Raw genomic sequence first — 21,592 nt, 5'->3', positions numbered from 1 at the left:
CTGTCATCTCACTTCAATCAATCATTGCATGAAGCAATTATCAAAACTCGCTCACGTGTCATTGTGCTGAAGCACAAGTTCTATTTGCCAGGTTTAAATGCATCCATTACTCACCATTACATTTTATGTACAGAAACCATTTCTGCTCATAGTTTTGTAACCATATGAATTAGAGACACACTGAAGAGTGTGTTGTTAGCGTGGGGATCTCCTCTATATAATCAATCCAAATTGTCTATGCTGAGGATAAGTTAAGAAAACTATCAATGTTCATAACATTACAAATAAATATGCTACACATTCCTCCCACATATCTAGACATGCGTGTGGGCCAGAGGATTATAGAGTGACATGTTTTATTAACATGTCTGGTTTCTACCTTGAAATATGTAATTCAAACAATTTTGTATTTAAAAGTGTAGGAGTGAAACAGCATACACCATTGCTCATATTAAAGACATATAGAAGAATGAACATCCAATGAACACTGGGGGAAATGAGTCCTGTCAACAAGGGAACCTGCATAAAAGTAATCAGAGGCAGTCCTAACTTCATGGCAGCAGATCTGAAGGTGCCTTACTGACTGGGAGATTTCTAATCTTAGAGGGTCTGTGCTGGCTCTGGGGCTTTAAAGACCATCTCAAAGGGAGCATGAGAATTCCCCATAAGACATTACATGTGTGCTCTACAACTATTCTTCTGCTTAAGTTCAAAAGGGGCCTGGTCTAGGAAGGTGTTACCAAAATACATTGATTTTAAATGGGAAGTTAAAGTCAATTTGAGATGTAATTTCAGTCCAACCCAGAATACATTTCTGAGGTATGTGTGTAGTGATACAGATAGAGCATCTGTGCAGGCTAAGCGCAAGTCTTTGTAAATAATAATCTCCTTAACTTGTACCCAAAGTGCTTTCACAGAAATAGATAATATTAAGTTGTGATATGAAGACACCCATACCATAGTCTAATGATGATTTGCTTGATCATTTTTGTTCTGGTAAGCTATTTAATAGGGATAAGGAAAAGGGGGACAGTTTAATTGTGCATGTCTACTCGCATAGAAAAGGATGATCATGTGAATCCCATGTACCCTTCATTCTTGAAACTGCACTGTGGGACTTTATTTGTGAGGAGAAAAGGGAGGGTCACTTATACTCATACTAAAATCTTTAAAAAACATTTGTGCAAGTTGGGTGGGTGATTCGAAATTCCCTGTGTTCTGAATCGATAACACTGCATCCATAAACCAAAACCTGCAGAATTGTGATGCAAATGTAATTGCACACAAATACTAACAGCCTACAGTACCATATTTACATTGGAAATGTGACACATGAACAGTTCTCTTATAACAGCACTTTTTGGTAATATTGGGTCACGCAAGTCTCTATGTATCATTTGCAAATGCAATTTATGTGTAATCTGGCAATGTTTTGATGCAAAGGACGTGTTGATATATTAACTGACAAGTGGCAGAAGAGAAATTAGAAGGCGTTTTGTTATTCAGACCTTAATACATATATTTAATTGACTATATACATTGATGGTTGTGTGTGAGCTACAGTGAGATGTATATAGGCAGGTTGTTTTCGTTTCTGAAGACAAGCTGCTTGAAATTTTGTAGTATTGTAGTGAGTACCCCTCCATAAAGCTTAGGGATCACCTTTGCATTGATCTTACTTTAATAAAACAAAATATTGATTTCTAAATTAGACGGTTTTGTTTCTTGTCCCCAGAATTGTGGGGTGGGATTGAACGTCAGCAGTCATTAAATCAGAGATGCCCTTGTGTGATAGATGAGGAATACAACACATGAGCAATAGTAGGGTCATAGGTTTCAGTGAGGGTAGTCATTAGCAGGTGATTAGTGGTTTGGGAAGTGTGAGTCCATTCAGAGGAAGAGGTGGGGCCTCCACCTGGCTTTATTCAAACAATGATTTCTTAGTTTTGGATAAACAGTGAACGTCTTGTTTGCTTGGTTTGAAGAATGTTCGGGAGAACATGTGATTTGGTTGTTCTGTCCAATGTGGACTGAGCACTTCCCAGAGCTTTGGTCCCTGCAGGCTGAGGGATTTGCTCCATCATATTCTCGCTTTTTTTGGTTTTGGTTGGCACAATTACATCCTGTTGATTGATTTAAGGTTGCCAGTTGATGAATCGTGGGGATTTGTCAGAGCTTCTGGAGATGTGATGGGTCCTTCCTCTTGAAAGCCGTATACATAGTACACATGACTTTGAATGTGACCCTGTCTGCCATGGAGAGCCAATAGAGTGCTTCTCTGCCTGCTTTTTGGCTCACCACAACCTGTAGGTGAGATTTCTGGGATAAACCATATGTATTCCATATGCACATTTCAGCTGCATCAAAGATGCTTGAGCCTCTTGCTTCAGGTTTCAAAGGCGACTGGTAGTCCTGTAGAAGAGTATGAAGTTCTAGTCCTCTAGTGGCCTGCTTGCTTCTCTGTGTAGTATTTTGCAGAACATAATAGGTCTTAGTAGTTGGCTCTTTCAAAGTGTGTGTTAACTGCAGGCTCATGGGGGTTAAGACTACACACTATGGAAGGGTTATTGAGTTTCATAATGTTCGATAGAAGAGCTTTGAACAATTACTTGATACATGACGGTGGACACGTTTTTGCCAAATGGCTGAAGACCTTGATCTTGCTGGCTAATTTATCCACCTCATTCGCATCATGGGTTTTACATAATGGAAAGATTCCTCTTGTGTAGAAGGATGGACATGTGGGGAAGCATGGTCAGGATGTGAGGCTGTTCATCTTATTTTTATTTATTTTATTGTTTAAAGAGAGGATAAAGCTCGAGAGCAGCAGAGCGCTGTTCAGGGTGTGGGTAGCCAGCATTTGGGCTGTTGTCTTTTAACTGTAGTGCAGTACTGTGAATTGTGGTCTGTGCGTCAGTCTATGCATCCATTGGGATTAGTCCTTGTTCAGGTGTTGTTGAAATATCCACGTTTTGAGAGAGTTGCCAAATTGGGGAATTGTGTGTGCATTCTGAGCCAATACTGGGATTGAGTTCTAAACGGTGACTGCATTACAAGAAAAGGATTGCAGGTGAGTCGTGATTGGAGCCGAACGGTCTATTTGCTGCATGAGGAGTGTGAAGCTAAGCTGCCAGGTACAATTGTGTGCTACTTCTGACTACTGTGTAGATGCTACATGCAGTCTTGAACAGTATCCTGACCTGAAGAGGAAACCAATGTAGTTCTTATAGGACGGGGATATTCAGGAACATTTCTGTGCAACCATAATAAGGCGTGTTGCAGCGTGGTGGAATGCTTTTAGTGGTGCAAAGTGAGCAGCTGTAAGCCTTATCAGGAGGGTTTTTCCCCCATCGAGAGCAAAAGGGCCTGCGCTATGGTCCAGAGGTTCTGCAGCAGGCTAAAGGGTTGGTTTTTGCAAAGAGTGTAAATGTGGTGACCACCAGTTGGGCCTTCTTGGCTTTGTGTAAATGGACAGACAGGCTGTTGGCTATGGTGATGCGTAAGGATTTGGCTGAATCTGAGAGTTGTGGATAAAATCTTTATAGGCGCATACCATTGAGCCATTGTCGGATGAGTTGTTGTTTAGCAGGGGACCGGTGAGGACAAATTCGGTCTTCAAGGGGTTACGGTTGAGATAGACATAATAGATTGCTACTTTCAAATTGAAAAAAACACAGAAATGTATTGCAGTAGTTCTCTATTTTTATTATTTATATTCTTATTTGTTGAAGTTGTTTTATAGAGCACAGGCATGTCACTAAAGGATGCCTAACAAATCTAATGGAATCAAATAGTGACCCTCCAGGCCAATTGTCCTTTAACATGTTTTTCAATGCAGAGGACAATGTTGGTGGTAATGTATCTTCTGTATGCAGGACAAAGACCCATTTTGCCAGAGGTTATGGTGGTTCTGTATACAGTCAACTCAGTAAGTAAATGCCTCCTTAATAAGATTGGTTTTCAGTGTTTTTTTGAAATCCGAGAAGTTACTCAAGGACCTGATATGGGAGACCAATGTGTTCCAAAGGAGAGATCAGTTAACCCTAATTGTTTTTCTTCCATGCTCATATTTCTAGCAATTGAATTTTTATTGGATGGACTGTTGTGTCTTGCTTGCCTGCAGAATGTGGCTTTGTATTCTCAGCAGTGACACGGTTTATGCAGAAAGTCCTGTCCATTCTCAGCAAAGGCACTGGGTTGAGTTATTTTCTTCAATGGAACCGAGTGGGGAACTTTCAAGGTCGTACTCATGCGGTTTGTTTTTCTGAAGTTCAAGCAGAGTATGGATGGGTGATTTTGTATTCTTTGAAGATTTAGGATTTCTTTCTACAGGACTCCCACATATACTGGTTTACAGTAGTCCAGGTGGAAGAGTTCCAGTGCCCTGCTAAGTTCTAGTCATTGGTTTGGTTTGGTTGAAGTAGAGGGAGAATCCACTAGGAATATTGTAGGTTTGTCTTCTTGAACACAATCTTGACTAATTATTTTGTCTGATGGCTTGTTTTCTTTCCTAGAAAGGGTACCCTGCTCTTTTGATGGCTGTGTTCCATATCATGAGTATTTTGCACTACGGCTTATCTTCGTTGCTGGTGGAAATATTCCATATTCTAGACAGTTCCTCTCATTTGTAACCATTTGTTGGTCATTTTGACCAATCAGGATAAGGTGGCCAACTTTGTTGAGTGACTTGGTTATGAAGGGTCAGAGCTTCTCAAGCAAAGCTTCAGGGTTTGTCCCCTCATGTGATCTTACTTGCTTTCTGTTTTAGTTGTTTTGAAATCTCATCTGCCTCCTGTTGTTGCTTATCTAGTCCCATTATTGCAGATCAAATATGTTACGAGTAGATTTTTTGGTCAGGATTTGTTGGAAAATGCACATATAATATTGTCCTAAAATAACATACATTTCTCTTATTACTCATTTACCTACCCTGCAGGTGTTCGAGCATCAGAAACAATGTCCAATACAGACTTGGTGCATATGGAGAAATATAAAACCAAGATTCACAACGTTGGCCGGAAGCTTTGCGTGGACCCAGCGTTGATCGCTGGCATAATTTCTCGGGAGACGCGTGCAGGAACAGGGCTCATCAATGGATGGGGTGACGGTGGAAATGCATGGGGTTTAATGCAGGTATTGCTTTAGTCACATTAATATTGGGATTCTTCTATTGCATTTGATCTTTGCCGAGATAGAATTAAGTAGAGCTACTATTTGCATGTTTTTCAAAATGTCCCTCAAATATTTGTATCCCTTTGAGGGTAGTGTGAGAATCCTGCGTTGTCATCCCTTTTCCCTGAGGGGGAGACCCGTCTCATGAGGCCAGGGAGGTGAGGCTGGTACCTGATTGTCCCCTTGGGGTTGGTACTCTGCAGGAGGATCTCATGGGGGAAGGATTCCCCCTCTGGGATACAGGAGGCCACACAGGAGAACGCAGTATTTCAGCCCCACTCACACCTTTGATACACCCCCACATTCCATATTATCTGCCCCCTTGTCACACTCTGCCCTGTATGTTTGTCATCTGGGTTGTGCAGCAGTCACTGAGACAAGGAAGAGTAGTGCTGACCTAACCAGGACTTCACCACTAAATACTGTGACGAAGAAGAGCAGGAAGATTGCATGGGAGTCAAGCACTGGCACAAGGAGAACTGGGAACAACTCTCTAGCCTTCCATGAAGGAGTGTTCAGTATGACAACATAAAAATCAAGGAAGGACTGAACCAAGCAGAGAGTCCGGGAAACTCAAACCTCGGTAATGGAGGCAGAACAGCTGCAGCAGGTTCAAGGAAGAAGAAAACGTGTGTAGCTGTCTCCCAAAGAGGTACCCGTTGGTAGAAGCACTGACAAGACAGTCTACTGGAGAGAGGTCGCTGGTGGGCAGAGCTCTAGGAAGCAGATGGAGCAGACTGAGGAGAACGGTGAATGAAAGAGAACTCAGGGGCGAACATGAAGCTGCGGGGAAACCTAAAATGGAAGAGACAGCAGCACATCTGTCAACAGAGCCGTTGGACGTGCTGCTGAACCGACCGTTCAGCCCGAGAGAGAAGGGCCCTGCTGTGCAAAATGCTGACATGCCCGGTTGGAGGCGGAACGGCTGGTTCACGACAGCCCCCAAGTTCTTAGAAGCTGGTGACCTGCAATGGCACAGCGAAGTCCAGAGGGCAACAGAAAGATACACCGACCCAGAGACACACCCGATCTAAATCCAGTGGAAGACCGGAGGTGTGCCACAATATTCACAGAGGTAACAGCAGGCACACGAGTGCCGGCAGGGACAAGATGGGAGGAATAATCAGTGGGAAGAGAGAGTGAGAGTCCCTCACAACACTGGTCAAAAGAAGAGAAATATCTGGCTCTGGGACCCTCACCCACAGAACTGTGTGAATTATAGAGCTAAGCAAGGGGAAGGGGGGCATACCCCCTGATGTTGATAAACTGTGCAAACAGTAGAGAGAGGCCAGGGCAAGGTAAACATTCGCCCTTGCATTGTGAATATTATGAGAAAGGCCTAAAAGCCAATGTGACGGGTCTGGGACCCGAGAACGAAAAGCCTTTGTGAAGGGGTCTGGGACCCGAGAACAAGAAGCCATTGTAACGGGGTCAAGGACCCTCGAGTGGACAACCGGTATATCTGGCAGTGTACCAGGGATACTGGAGGATAACCAGTTGAAGAAATACAGGGTCAAGAACCTTGCAGTGACTGCAGAGCAGTTCCTCAGGCATATATATTCTTTGTGGCAGTATCTTGCAGGGAAGTATACCAGATCTGCCTAACTGGACCACTGTATTTACACATCAACGGCCTGAGAAAGGACAGGGCATGGGAGACATTCCCCCTACTTTATGGAACTGTGAAAACAAGCCTGAGAAAGGTCAGGCGAAGGGAGACATTCCCCCTTACTTTGTGGAACTGTGAAAACCAGCCTAAGAGAGGCCAGGGGAAGGGAGAGATCCCCCTTACCTTCTGGAACTACAAATACCAGCCTGAGAAAGACCAGGGGAAGGGAGACATTCCCCTGACTTTGTGAACTATACCCGTCTAGAAGAAGGGAGTCATTCTTCTGGACCCAGAAGAGAAAAGTTCACTTTAGTTTGGTTATAGGTGTAAGGGATAGCATGGGACAGTGCACTTTTTAGTTTTGGATATTCTGACAGCTCCTTAGTATTTTTTTGAGGCAGGGAACCACCTCTTAGATTTAGGGTTGGGTTGGCAGGTTTTCTTCTTCTTTTTGACAATAAATGAAAGTCTTTGCCCAAAAGCATGCCACCTCTGTGCCAGTCTCCTCCTTCCACACCTTTACAGTATCCAAGTCATAATAAAAAGGAAACCAAATCAAAACAATTTTAGATTTGATTTTTAAAGAACACTGCGTCATAGTTTTACTACACAAAAAGCCAAGTCCAAAACCAAAACTTATGAATAAACTGTAAAGAACATGATGCACTTTATTGAAACTGTTGTAAACGATGCTTTTTTGGTTTCATAAATGAGAGAAGAGATTAATTTTGGAGGAGCTTGCATGGTGGGTGTGTACAGATGTCATTTAAATGCACTACCCCACACTGCAGATCCATAGCCAAAGCAATGGCTAAGTGTTGCCTCTCCAAGTACTTCTGACCTCTGCCCAAAAGGGGATTCTTTAGCAGATTGCCAGTCACATGCACCTCAGACTATGAGGTTACACTGACTGAAATGTCCTCATCCATATTTGCAATCTGTGGGTATTACTGCCATGATAGAGAGAGATTTTGTTTGGCTCACTGCCAGGTTTGACTTTGCAGTCCCGTAACAAAACATGTCAGTGGCTCTTTGCAATAGTAGAGGTACTTGCCTGCAAGCTCCCTTTACTATTTCCAGCAGCAGCTATCTTTGTAGATTTCTTTTAAGGTAAATTGGCTCGCACAACATGTGCAAGGGCAGTTTACCCTCAAAAAAGTCCATTACCACCCCAGTTTTTTGGACTGTGTGTAAATCGCCTTTATTTATTTATTTATTTGTTTATTTTTGCTTTTCTAAAGCGCACTAAACCCAGAGGCATCAAGGCGCTGTTACATGAGTTACCAGCATGCGAAACATTGTACAGGAAATAACAGGGAAGTTAGAACCTCAGTCCAGCAAGGGACACGTATTAGGCGTACAGCAGACTCTTAAGTTGTTTGCGGAAAGACCCAGTATGATTGTTCCGCTCTTAGATCCGGTGGTAGCACATTCCAGTTCTTTGAGGCAATGACAGGGAAGTCCCCCCCCCTCGATCACTTCAGTCTAAAGATAGGGGTGAGAAGACAGAAGGTGTGGGATTAGCGGGTGGGTCTTGTTGAAATCGCTTTTTTGAACTTTTGCGAGTGGTACTTAGGGGCAGTGTTCGAAAGGCTTTTGTGGGTGATGGCTAGAGTTTTGAAGATAATCTTAATAGCAAGGCAGTGCATTGCAGGCAATTAATGACCCTAAACACTAGGTCAAGTCGTTGCTTCACTTTCAACAATAGTACAGCCACTCAACACACCCCAGTCCTCACACTTCACGTAAATGATACCCTGCTAGAGCTTCTCATTGGCACAGGGGCAACTGTTAATATAATTAGTGAAGAGGCCTACAACGCCTTCGGCCTACCTCCGAACCTCAGGAAGTTGACAGTTGACATTTACCCGTATGGGTCGACCACGCCCCTACCATGCAAGGGCATCATAACACCCTGGACCACCCAGAAGACTCACACAGTGAAGATCCTGCTACATGTACTAAAGACGGACGTCAACAGCAGCTGCATACTCAGTTTCAGGATGGCGGTTGACATGGGGCTGGTACACATCTTATACCAGCTAATGGCCCACAAGTACTTTGCCATTCCGCAAGACGTAGAGGCAGCGTTCCCGAATTTGATCAAAGGACAGAGAAAACTGAAACACAGGAAGATACAACTGCACATCAACCCCGAGATTCGTCCAGTGGCCCAACACTACGGGGCATACCCATCAATATACAGCAGCAAGTGGAGGAGGAGATAGACAAACTCCTGCAACAGCAGGTGATCGAGCCAGTCACTGACCCCAACCCTATTGAAAAAACCCAGAGTGTTCATTGTGTGTTGTAAAATAGACATTGCACTGTAAAGTAGAAGTGAAAAATGTGACCAGCGTTATCCCTTGTGCTATTTTGTGTGAACCCGTCCCTAAAAGGTGTGTCGATTTCTATTCAAGTGTCATGTTTCTTCTTTCTGGAGTCCAGTATTCCTTTCTGCATTCACTTTGATTTTCCTGGAATGTGTTACTGAAGCCAGAGTTCTTGCCATTCAGTATTTGCCACCATTCCCTGTCAGTCTGTGCCAGGCTGGTCTTGCTGTTAATTGTCAATAACTGTAATAGGGGATCACAGGTAACCCACAGGTAACCCATATATCATTTTCCCCACCACTAAGTTTCTGAAGGCACGTCATCATCATTATCTTCATTCCAGAGGCAGTTGCATGCTCTTTGGCACTGTTCCGACAGTTGCTCCACAGCAAATTCCTGGTTAACCAGAGTCAGAAATCAGTCTTCCTGGCCGCGATTGACACCCAAAAGGATTTATTTATTTATTGTTGGCTTGTTAGGCGCTTATACAGCAAATACATTCTGTTTCAAAGCGTCCACAGGACAACCAGGAGGGAACATGTGGGTGAGAAACATTCAAATACCACCAAATATTAAATAGAGTGGGGAGGGAAAAGGACAAACCTACTATGCCTTGTGAGTGTTCAGAACGTGCAAGTACAGAAGGGAGGAGGAATGGGGGTAGTTGCTGGGGTGTTCGTTGTTGAGCAACAGTTGAAGTGCAAGGTCTGGTAAGTGTGAGCCTCCATGATGGAGGGTGTGCCGAGACAAGTCTGAGTGTATACAGAACCCGGGCGGCGATTCGGTGTGGGAGGCCAGGGCCCTGAGGATGCATAAGGGCCCTGGACACCAAACAAGCAGCTGTGAGATTAGCATAGGAGAGAAGTAAGGAAGGAGGAGGTAAAGAGGAAAGTCTTGCGGAGATTTCAGAATTTAAGAAAGTCCTGCTCAAGACAAAGAGGGGGTGTCTGTTCCAAAGAAGGGAGCCAGCTGACGAAACCGATCAACCTACTGCCCTCTGTTTAGCCAAACGCTTTACACATAAAGTTGGTGCCAGAGGAGTGCAGAGTTCTAGAGGGCGAATATTTAGTAATAGAGAGTTGCAGATAGTGTGGTCCCCTGTCCCAGACAGCCTTATGGATGATTCAGAGGGATCATGGGAGTCGACCAATTGCGGCTTTCCCGTAACTCAGTTTTGTCTTGGATGAGACAAATCTGCTGAGCCAATAACATCATATCTAAAGTTCAACAGGGGGACTCACCACTTTATCTACATCTTCAAGTCCGAAGGCTTCATCTTGCCCAACGGCATAGATTGCCTCAAGAACACACCATCTCTCGAAGACAGTTCAAGTGTTTTATAAATAACTTGAAAAGGGGCTCACTAAGGGCCATCCTTCTCTCCCTTCTAGTGCAGGCGATTATCTCCTTAAGCCCAGGCCCGCTCAAACTCAGGATGGTTTCTGGAGATTGGTAACCCCCTACTGTCAATACTTTGGCCTGCCTCTTTGTGATGGCAAACATCCTTTCCATCTGTCTCCCTCTGGGAACAATCAAGGAGAATCTTAAGCTAGGTCCCACAGTACAAATTAATACAAGAACAGCTGCCTTTCAGACATGCATGTCCCACTTGGTATTTTCCTTTCATGCCCTGGTACTCCTCGACCTGATGTTCCATCCTTTCTCTCGTTCTACTCCCCTCCCCTTCTTTCTTTCACTCTCCTTGGTCTCTACCTCTTCCCTTCTGTTCCTCTGATGTTATCTCCTTACTCCTACTCACATAACCTTTTTACCAATACTCTCCCTTCACCTGGCTACTACTACTCTCCCCTCTCCACACTACTACTGCTCTTGTCTCTCCACACCACTACCACTGTTGCATCCCTGTACTTTTACTAATCTCCTCTCATCAATACTACTACTACTCTCCTCTCTGCACACTAAAACTACTACTCTCTTCTCCACACGACCGCTACTCACCTCCTCTCCAAACTACTGCTACACTACAAAGCCCCCAAACCTTCTCCCACAGTCCCCCTTCATGCTCCCAATCATTTTCTCATTTACCCCCTACTCTACTAGTGTCACTCTAGCTCCTTGCAAGCACACTCACATCCAAGTACCACTTTTCCCCAGCAACCAATACTGAGACTGTGGTAATCAAAACAACGTCCAAAACATGGCAAATAGATATGACTAAATTACCATCACGTGTTGAAATTATTTGGAAACTGAGGAATGATATGATAGGTTATTTATAACGCGCTTAATGCCCAGAGGTTTCTAAGCGCGGACCTGTTGCGTCCCCTTTTCTATGTCAATGACATTGTTTGTTTGGGAATTAAGTCCCATTTCTATAGTTGCATATTTGTAGTGGGCTGCGCCCCACGCCGGGGGGAAGAGGCGGGGTTACCGCCTCGTGTGCCAGTTTTCGGCTGTTAATAAAGGAGTTCAGAAGCACCGACTCCGCTCCCGCGTCTCATTGATTAGTCTCATTGTCTATGCTGTAATTGCTCATGATTCCTGGTTCCGAACGCTGTCGGAATTCAACAATGGTGACGAGGACATTCTGACTGGGTCACCCAACCCGGTTGAACCCACCCGACCGAAGCTGCAGCACAGCGCGCAGACCGTGGCCGCAGGCCCAAGAGGTCATTGCCGCTTCCTACTTACTGTGTCATTCTGCGCTCAGGCGGCGGTGGAGAGACTGCTCCCGCTCTCCTGCGCATACACCAATCAAGGCACCACCACGGAGGAAACTGCTGTCTAACCACCGTGACATTGCGCATGCGAGCTACTGAAAGGCGACAGCTCCCGCTCGCCTGCACACCCTTCATTCAAGACGCCGGCACGGAGGTAACTACAGCCCAGGACACAAACGCGCACACGAGTCACGTGGGCCCTCAAATTCATAAAGTCTATTTAAACAGCCCTGGCCACGTGAAATTACAAGGTAAAATTGGCTAGAGCACGTAGCATGAAAAGCACATCACTCGTGCCTGCCATCATGTCAGAAGACAACACGGACAGCTGCCTCCAAAGCCCCCAAGCGAGTTCCACCCCCAGATCGGCAAGCAGCAGAGAGGAAGGCTCCTCAGAGTTGCTACAACTGCAAGCAGTGCCTCATTTTGACATGACGGACACAAATAGTTTGGCACCCAGGTGGGCTCGATGGCTAAAAGAACTACATATCTACATTGACGCCTCTGGAGTCAGAGAGGAACGCCGCCTGAGAGGTATCTGCTTCATTCTCTGGGCCCCACGGTACGTGATATCGTTTTTGAAATGACTGATTCCAACATAGACTCATTTCAAGGTATAATTGACTCATTGAACACATATTTTGCACCACTGCGGAATGTCGATTACGAGAGGCGTGTCTTTCACACAACTACGCAGGACAAAGAAGAAAGCATGGACAATTTTGTCATGAGACTAAGAAAAAGAGCCAAGTACTGTGATTTCGACAAATATTCCACTGACAAAGCTCTTAAATCACAAGCTATTGCAGGATGTGGGTCCCCTGAATTTCACAAAAGCTGTTACAAAAAAGCAGGATACTGGAAGAAATCCTTCAAATAGCGAGGGCTGATGCAGCACTAACGCTACAAACTGAGTCGCTCGGAAATATTACCATTACACAGAACGCCAAAACAGCAACAGTATGCCCCATCCACACTCCTGCTGACACTTCAGATAAAAAAAATGCTACCGATGTGGATTCCGATTTCCTCACGTAGGACCATGCCCTGCGATAGGCCATCATTGCGACAGATGCTGGGAGTAAACCACTTCCAATCCGTGTGCAAAAACATACATTTCTTCCGAAGTGCAGAAACCAACAGAGAGTCCTGGAAACAAGATGGCCGAAACTCAAGGCGGGAAAACCCACGCAAACACTCGAGTCATTTCACCGCGCCCAGCAGGAGGTGCTCACCCAGCTCGTCCAGGGAACACCTGCCATCTGCCCGGCGGCGGGAAGAAAGGAGGGGCACCTCCAGTCATCGCATGAGCCGACACAACTCCCCACACCGCAAATCAAGACAAAGCATCAGATACCTGGATGATTCACCGCAAGAAAGAAGAATGGCCAGATCATCATCATCCAGCGGGGAGAGAAAACAAGCATATGTGCACGCCTTTGGCAACGAAACAGCGGCAGAATACAGTCCGACGCTGTTGCTTCAACTGAATGGGCAAAGTCTGGAATTCCTGATTGATACAGGTGCCACAGTCAATGTTATAAGTGACATAGTATACAAAGCTCTCGAAACAAAGAAAGAATTACGGAAGGCTGACACATTGATATACCCTTATGGGTCCAATAAACCGCTAAACTGCAAAGGGATGTTTACCGCTAAGTGCCAATACAAAGAACAAAGCCAGAAAGTGCAAATGTATGTAATCAAAGGAGAGGTACCCGGAGGAAGCATTCTAAGTTTCCGTAAGGCCATACAAATGGGACTAATCAGCATCATGTACCAAATCATGTCTGCCTACACCTCCAGCGCGAAAGACATGATTCAAAAGATGTTCCCATCTTTATTCAAAGGGCTAGGCCATCTAAAAGACAGACAAATCAAGCTACACATCAACCCAGACACACCCCCCATAGCTCAAATCTATCGGGGCATTCCCCTCAATATACAACGACAAGTGGAAGATGAAATACATTTGCTGCTACAACAGGACATCATCGAGCCAGCGTCTGGCCCAACGCCATGGGTCTCGCCAATAGTACCCGTACCAAAGAAAGACAGCACGTCGAGCATACGCTTCTATGTAGACATGCGTGCCCCAAATGTGGCCATTGAAAGGGAACGACACTTAGCACCACGCATGACAGACATGATGCACCTTCTACATGGAGCCACAATCTTCTCGAAGCTTGACCTAAACAAAGGTTTTTTTTTTTTAAATATATTTTTATTGTTTTTTCCAAGAAAACATACAACCAGTATCATCAACACGACAATCAATTAAATATCCACAATAATTTCCCATTCCCTCCCTCCCCAAGTGAACCCGGACCGGGGTCACGCAGTCTGCTGCTGGCATTAGGGTGAGCCCGGGCTGTCCGGGTCCTCGCCTGAGGTGCTGGCTTCCTTAGGGCTGAACAGGGCCGTTGTGAGGGCAATCCACTGCAGGAGGTCCTCCGAGTCATTTATTTTTTGCTGTCTTTGCGCCAGCTCCCAGGCCCCGGTTTCAGCCACAGTCCATCTGCGAAGGTCCTCCCACCATGTTACAAGTTTAGGGGCCCTGGGACACTTCCAGGCCATTGCGATGCGCCTTTTTGTGAGGATGTACATCAAGTCTTTGAGCCTGTTGAGAGGTTTGTTTTTTTTCCCTCGTGGGTACGAGCCCAATAGACATGCCTTGGGGGATTGCACGTCTAGCGTTATGTCCTCCTCTGCTACCTTGGTCTGAATTTGCGACCAGAAGGTTCGTATGTTCGGGCAGGCCCAGAACATGTGGGTCAGGGAGGCCGCAGGTTCTTGGCACTTGGGGCACCGCACCACACCAGCGCCATTGAATCTCGAGATGACAGCTGGGGTAAGGTAGGCCCTATGGATGATGTAAAATTGGATAAGTTGGAATCGGGCATTCCTAGAAACCTTTTTGTGATAGTGTGTTATTGTTTCCCACTCCGTGTCACCGAATAGTGTGTTCAGCTCGGCCTCCCATTTGCTCTTGCATGTGAGTTCGCTATGTGTGGTGTTGTCAATTAGGATCTCATAAAGCCTAGAGGTTTCGTGTCCCCCTTCTGCCACACCTATCAGGTTCTCTATGGCCTCATGTCCGGCGCATTGGGATTCTGCATCCGGCCATCGCCTCCTAAGTCTGTCCAGCACCGCCCCGTATAGGAGGAACTGACCCAGTGGGACCCCAGTCAATTCGTGCAGCTCGGGAAATGTGTGGATGCCCTGGTCGTCCACCAGATCGCCCAGAGTGGCGACGCCGGAGGGTTCCCATATGTTCCGGATCGCCTTCCGGTCTTCCGGCCTAGTGAACATGATGGCGGCTATAGGGATCTGTGGGGAGTAGGGGTCGGACAGCTTGACCAACTTGCAGGCCCGACTCCAAATTTGAGTGCCTAGGCGGATGAGGTGCGCGTCCAGCGTTTTGGGCATTGGTCCGATCCAGAGGAGGTCCCTGAGCAGCCATGGTGCGTCGGGGGGCTGCAATAGGCGTGTATCCGTCATGGCATCATCAGCCATCCACTGGATCACGTGCTTAAGCTGGGCCGCTATGTAGTAGAGCTCAAAGTTAGGGGTGTTCAGGCCACCCCTCTCGTACGGTCTTTGAGTAATGTCTAGGGCAACTCTGTGCCTCCCCTCCCGCCATAAGAGTTTCCTACATAGCATGGCCAGGTCTTTGAAAAAACGCTGGGGGATGTTGTAGGGGACGTTGGTGAAGAAGTGTAGGAGACGGGGGAGTGCTACCATTTTAAGGAGTCCCGCCCTACCAGCCATCGAAAGGGGCAATTTGCACCATAGGTCGATTGATTTAGCCAGTCCCTCCTTAGCCCTGCCCGTGTTCAGAACATGTTCGGTCTCAGGGTCCCGGTGGATCACGACGCCCAGATATTTGAACGTAGTGGGTTCCCATTTAAGGGCCAGAGGGGGGAGGTGTTCTTCCTTGGTTCCACTAAGTGCAGCCAGGGGGAATAAGCAAGACTTGCTATGGTTAATCTGGACCCCTGTACATCTGTGGAACCCGTCTAGGGTTTCCAGGATGTAGGGGAGAAGATGTTCGGGATCCCTCAGGTAGAGGAGCATGTCATCCGCATACATGGAGACAAGGTGGTTCACACCATTTATCGTTATTCCCCCGTCACCGTATTCCTGCCTAAGGTATGCTGCCACTGGTTCAATCGCTAAGATGTAAAGTAGAGGGGATAGGGGGCACCCTTGCCGAGTGCCCCTGGCCAGGCTCCATTTTTCAGAAAAGGTGTTGTTGGTACGCACTCTGGCGGTGGGGTTGGTGTAAATGAGTTTTACCCAGTTCAAAAAAGCCGTTCCGATCCCCATCTTTGCTAAGGTGGCATAAAGCCATGTCCATCGGACCGAATCAAAGGCCTTAGAGGCGTCGAGGGACACAACTGCATATTTACCGGGCATGCCGTTTGTGCTGTGTATCACGTGGTGCAGCCTTCGCAGGTTCTCGGACATAGAGCGACCCTGCATGTAGCCCGTCTGATCCTGGTGTATGAGGTACGGGACGGCTGCACGAAGCCTTCTGGCCAGTAATGCGGTGAGGATTTTGTTGTCTACATTCAACATGGATAGTGGGCGGTATGAGCCGCAGTCAGAGCTGTCCTTGTCGGGCTTAAGTAGGGGGATGATGGTGGCTTCAATCATGGTGTCGGGGAGGTGGCCTATGTCATACGCCTCGTTATATACTTTGGACAACAGGGGGGCCAGTATGTCCTCATAGGCCTTATAAAATTCGCTCGGGAGACCGTCCGGTCCCGGCGTTTTACCCGAGGGCAATGACCTAATGGTGGCTGTGACCTCGTCGGGGGTGACGGGGGCTCCGAGGGGATCTGCCAAGTGGTCCTCCAGGCGTGGGAGCCAGATGGCGTCTAGGGCGTCTTCGATCGCGTGGTCAGGGGGCGGGGCTGGATCGGAGTACAGGGTTTGGTAATATTGTTTGAACGCTGCGTTGATACCCACTTGCGTGTGGAGGGTCAGGCCGTCTGTGTTACGAATGGAGCAAATGGGGTATCTGGGGGTTTCTCGTTTATAAAGCCATGCAAGAAGCTTCCCGGGTTTATCGCCCAGGACATGATTCCTCTCCGTGAATTTTGTATAGCTCAACTTCCCCAGCGTCTCCCAGTGTGTTAGGCATGTTTGTTTAAGATCAATCATCTTTTGCAGGTGGGCGGGATCAGGGGACGGGGTGGCTTCGAGATCTTGGAGTTCAGTCTCAGCGTGCGCTAACAGGGACGTGACGGATTTTAGGGCCCCTCCAGCCGCGGCTATCATTTCCCCCCTAGTTACCACCTTGTAGGCTTCCCAGGCTGTGCCTAAGTATCTGACGCTATCAATGTTGGTCTGCCAGTAATGTGTGGAACCCTCCCTGATTTGTTCGCTGAAGGCTTTGTCCAACAGCGCTTCGCTTCTCAATTTCCACGTGGGGATGGGGGGTCATCAAAGGGGAGTGGTCTGAAAGTACCCTGGCTAGGTACTGCGTGTCCTCAAATCCCGCCACGTGCTCTTCGCTAATGAACAGGCAGTCTATCCTGGTATGGACCTTATGTGGGGGGGAGTAAAAGGAGTAGCCTCTGGTTTCGGGGTTTTGCACTCTCCACAGGTCTTTCAGGGCATATTGCTGCGTGAGGGCGTTCAATATCTTGGCGGGTGGGGAGGGGTCCCCATGTTTACCATCCGACCTGTCTATGCGAGGGTTCAGGGTACAGTTGTTGTCACCTCCCCATATCGTTATGCATTCATTACTCGGGGTCAGCCGAGCGTACAGCGAGCGAAAGAAAACAGTGGCATCATGATTCGGGGCATAGGTGCAAATCAGGCGGACGTCCCGAATCATGATGCCAGGGCCATCCTACCTTCATTGTCCGTTTTGGTGTGGATCAGCTTGACTGGGACAGAGGGGGCGATCCATATCAAGACGCCTCTGGCGTAGGGGGAGTAGGGGGAGCCCACTAGGGTGCCCCGCCAGACCTTGGCCAACGCTGCAAGCTTAGGGCCACATAAGTGGGTCTCTTGAAGGAGGGCGATTCCGACCCTGTGGCGTTTCATGTAGGCGTGGATGCGGCGCTGTTTGATATAGCTGTTTAGCCCCCTGACGTTCCAGGACATGACTCTAATCCTCTCAGCCATGGTCTGTGTGTGGTCGTGCGGCTGTGGGAAGCGTGAGGTTGAGGGGTTTGACGAACTTGGTCGTCCTGGTTGCAATTCCGCTGCGCTTGGTCCCGGTCAGGTTTGTGTCCAATTCAAACTGCGATCCCAACTTGGGGTTCGAACCCCCACAAACAACAACGTCTAACTTAACAAAAAACACAACTTCAAACATAACACGTCTAGCGAGGTTGCCCTTGCTCTGACATCCCCGTTTCTGCCCCATCAGACCAGGGTCTTCCGGTGCCCTACGGGCGGGTGAACTCACCCAAAGTATCCTGGGGTTAGGAAAGGGGCTGCCTCCGAAGGTGTTGTCAGGAGGTGCGCCACGACCGGCGCGGCTCCGGTTCCATCAGTGTCGCAACGACTATTGTCATGTGAATATACGATCGGCGACTGCAGTCAATGAGTGGAGAAGTTCCTTTGTTGCGGGCGGCTAGGGCCCGCGCTGCTTCCGTTCGATGTCCGGGATCTGTTCTCTGTCCATCCATTCGCAGGCCTCTGCTGGGTTATCAAATAGGTGGGCCTTGTTGTTGCGCAGGACCTTGAGTCTAGCCGGGTAGAGGAGTAGATAGCGCAGGCCTGCTTCCTTGAGTCTCGCCTTGGTGTGGTGGAACTGGGCCCTGCTCCTTTGAACCTGCAGGGTGTAGTCAGGGTAGATTGCTATCTTTGCGACGTCCCTCTGTATGGATCCGCCCATCCTGGTGAAGGCCAAAATGGATTCCCTGTCCCTATAGTTGAGGACTTTGGCTATTATGGGTCTTGGTGGGGTCCCCGGTGGGGGCCTCCTGGCTAAGGAGCGATGGGCTCTTTCAATAGTGAAGCCCTGCGACAGTTTCCCGGCCCCAATTTCCTGTATGAGCAGGTTCTCGACGTAGTTGGTAGGGTCGTTGCCCTCGATGCCCTCGGGCAGGCCGATAATTCTGATATTGTTTCTGCGGGCCCTTCCTTCGGCCTCCTCAGCCCTGTCCTCTAGGTTCTTCACTTTCTGCGCCAAAATGTCTACATCCTTTAAAAGTTGAGTTTTGGCATCGGTATTGTCTCGGACTTGGATCTCGAGAGCGTCCGTTCTGCCGGTGATAGAGCGCACATCCTGCCTCAGTAAATTCAGGTCGATCGCAACCGCATCAATCTTGTCCTCCATGGTTTTCTGGAGTGTCTTGATGGCCTCTAGCAGTTGGGAGTTAGCTGGCTCGGGTCTCGCGGCGCCCGGCACCTCCACAGGGGCAGAAGCCTCCGCGGGTCCGATCGCTCCAGCGGCCGCGAAGGACTCCATGGTAGTTTGGCGGTGTCTGCTTCGGGCGCCCTTAGTGGTCATGTCCTATCTTCGTGGTCCGTCAGGCCTCGGCAGGCACTACACAGTCTGTGTCCGATGGCGCCGTGCTGGGGATACTTCGTGGGGGGGGGGTTGTGCGTCGGCCGCCCGCCGGGCTACGCCAGTGGGCCGCTCAGCAGGGCCCGGTGAGGGTGTAGTTAAGGCCGCATCAGGCGCTCCCCCCTCCGTCTCCTCGCTGCTCTTCTTCGGGACACAGGAGCACCAGTCTCAGCTTAGGCAATCTCTGCCACTTCAGATCGAGTCCCATAAAGGCTGGCCCCTTGCGGGTTCCTCCCGGTCGGTCACAGGGCTCCGCTACAGCGTCAGGCTGGGCATCATCATGGCCGCCATTTTCTGTCCTCGTACGACGTTCCGTTTCTTTTCGATGGTGCGGGCCCTCAGAGGGTCGTGAGGCTCCCAAACTTCGTCAACAGGCGGAACACTCCTTCACACGACCTATATTCTGTTTTCAAGTGGCTGCAGTCAAGTTTAAGCGGTAGTTGGTGGCGGATCCATAATCGTATCGAGCGGAGCTGCGCCGAACACGTCCTTCCTACATGGCGGTTAGCCACGCCCCCCCTAATTGACCTAAACAAAGGTTATCATCAACTTGAACTCCATCCTTCATCCAGGTACATCACCACATTCTCAACTCATCTGGGACTTTTCAGATACAAGAGGTTAAGCTTTGGAATGTCGTCAGCTGCCGAAACTTTCCAGAACAAAATACATCAAATAGTCAAACACATCCCTCACTGCCTGAACTATAGCGACGATATTCTCATCTTCGGTACCTCACAAGAAAGTCATGATGACACTCTACGAAGAGTCTGTATGGCATTAATAAAGGAGTTCAGAAGCACCGACTCTGCTCCCGCATCTCATTGATTAGTCTCATTGTCTATGCTGTAATTGCTCATGATTCCTGGTTCCGAACGCTGTCGGAATTCAACAGGACCAGAGGATCGAACCTGTGTTGCTCCAAGGCGAGCACGTTGACCTTGAGCTACCCTCCCGAATCCCAAAGAGGTTTTTGAAGGTATTTGGGGGAGATACAAGGATTACAAATTACCCCACCATGTACTCCTATATTATGAACTGCTGTGCACTTTACATGATTAGCAAAGGAAAGATGGCCCGAAGATAATAAATTGATCGAATGCTGTTGTTCTGACGTCCCTTGTACCTCTGCTACAAATGAAGGAAAAAATAACAAACAGCCTTGAAGTGTCTGTAAGTGTCTTATGACCTAATATAAATCGATGATAAATGAATACATTCAGTTTCGCCCTTGCTGAGCCGCTGTTCAATAACTATTTTGTGCATACATCATGGTTATCATATTAAGTATATGTCACGTCGAGCTTATCCGTAAAGTCGCTGTCTCATATTCGTAATTTGCTAGTGTGACAGCGCCATCTAGTGGTCCTCGATTAGAAACATCTCAATCCTATAGTTTATGGGTTTGTCAATTGCCCAACTCACTTAAGTCAATTACGACATCAACTATATTTGGGCACAGGAAATTTAATAAATGTTGGAATATTTGAGCGTAGCTGTTCATTTGTCAGTAACATATTGTATGCAAATTAACAAGGGGGGTCCTGGGAGTCGTTAATGTGCATATTTAAGTAACTTTGTGTCTCACCCTAAGTTACTAGGGGAATCCAGACGTGGACCCCTTGCTCACTTTTCTTAGAGAGGCACAGCTCCACCCTAATGATGAGGTCCAACCAGACGGAAACACGTGTCTGGGGTTGCTGTTGGTACTCTTGTTCAGAGGAGAATTGCCTAGCATTTCGGTGCTGGCCTGCCCCAGGGCAGGACAAAGTGTAACGCTCACCTGATTCCCGCAGAGGCGCCGGTCTTGACTGGGCGAATATCGTATCTTCAAAGGTGATGTGTAACACACGGTTGGCTCTTTGGGCTGGACCTCTGTGCACTGTATGTCTGACTCGAAGAGTAAGATGTCTGCAGATAGAAAATATGGGATCAATGAACTGGGGTTATTGGGTGTCTCTCTCTTCTTCCCCTTCTCTTCTCCTGTAGAACCCCAAAGGTTAACGCTCTCACCTTAGGTAAGTGAACGCCGAGCTCTCCATCTGCCTCGGGGCAGGGTGCCAGAACCAGTTTCTTCACTGGATAAGGGTGCAGGCCTCTTGACCTCAGAGGACTGCTGTCCGTCGTTTACTGCACGAACGGTAAGTTCCGAGTATTTCCAATGTCTTTAAAAGACTTTTGTAATGATGTCTCTTGTTTTGCAGGGTTCCGGCGATGGCGGATGACGGGCTGAAGTGAGTTGAGGATGGAACCCGTGTGAGGA

The 21,592-nt window shown here is 47.7% G+C and overlaps 1 protein-coding gene across 1 annotated transcript in view; it reads left to right on the top strand.

The window, feature by feature from the left end:
* The window catches only part of LOC138526217 (lysozyme g-like), a 134,021-nt gene that overhangs the window by 87,067 nt on the left and 25,362 nt on the right, over positions 1–21,592 (top strand). Inside the window, exon 3 of the mRNA XM_069636684.1 lies at positions 4,937–5,133. Within this exon, the coding sequence (XP_069492785.1) occupies positions 4,937–5,133 (197 nt within the window). The remainder of the gene's footprint in view (positions 1–4,936; positions 5,134–21,592) is intronic.

The sequence above is a fragment of the Ambystoma mexicanum genome, chromosome 7p (genome assembly GCF_040938575.1).
Source record: "Ambystoma mexicanum isolate Mex_15411 chromosome 7p, UKY_AmexF1_1, whole genome shotgun sequence".
Lineage (NCBI taxonomy): Eukaryota > Metazoa > Chordata > Amphibia > Caudata > Ambystomatidae > Ambystoma > Ambystoma mexicanum.
This window is presented reverse-complemented; position numbering and strand designations above follow the sequence as displayed.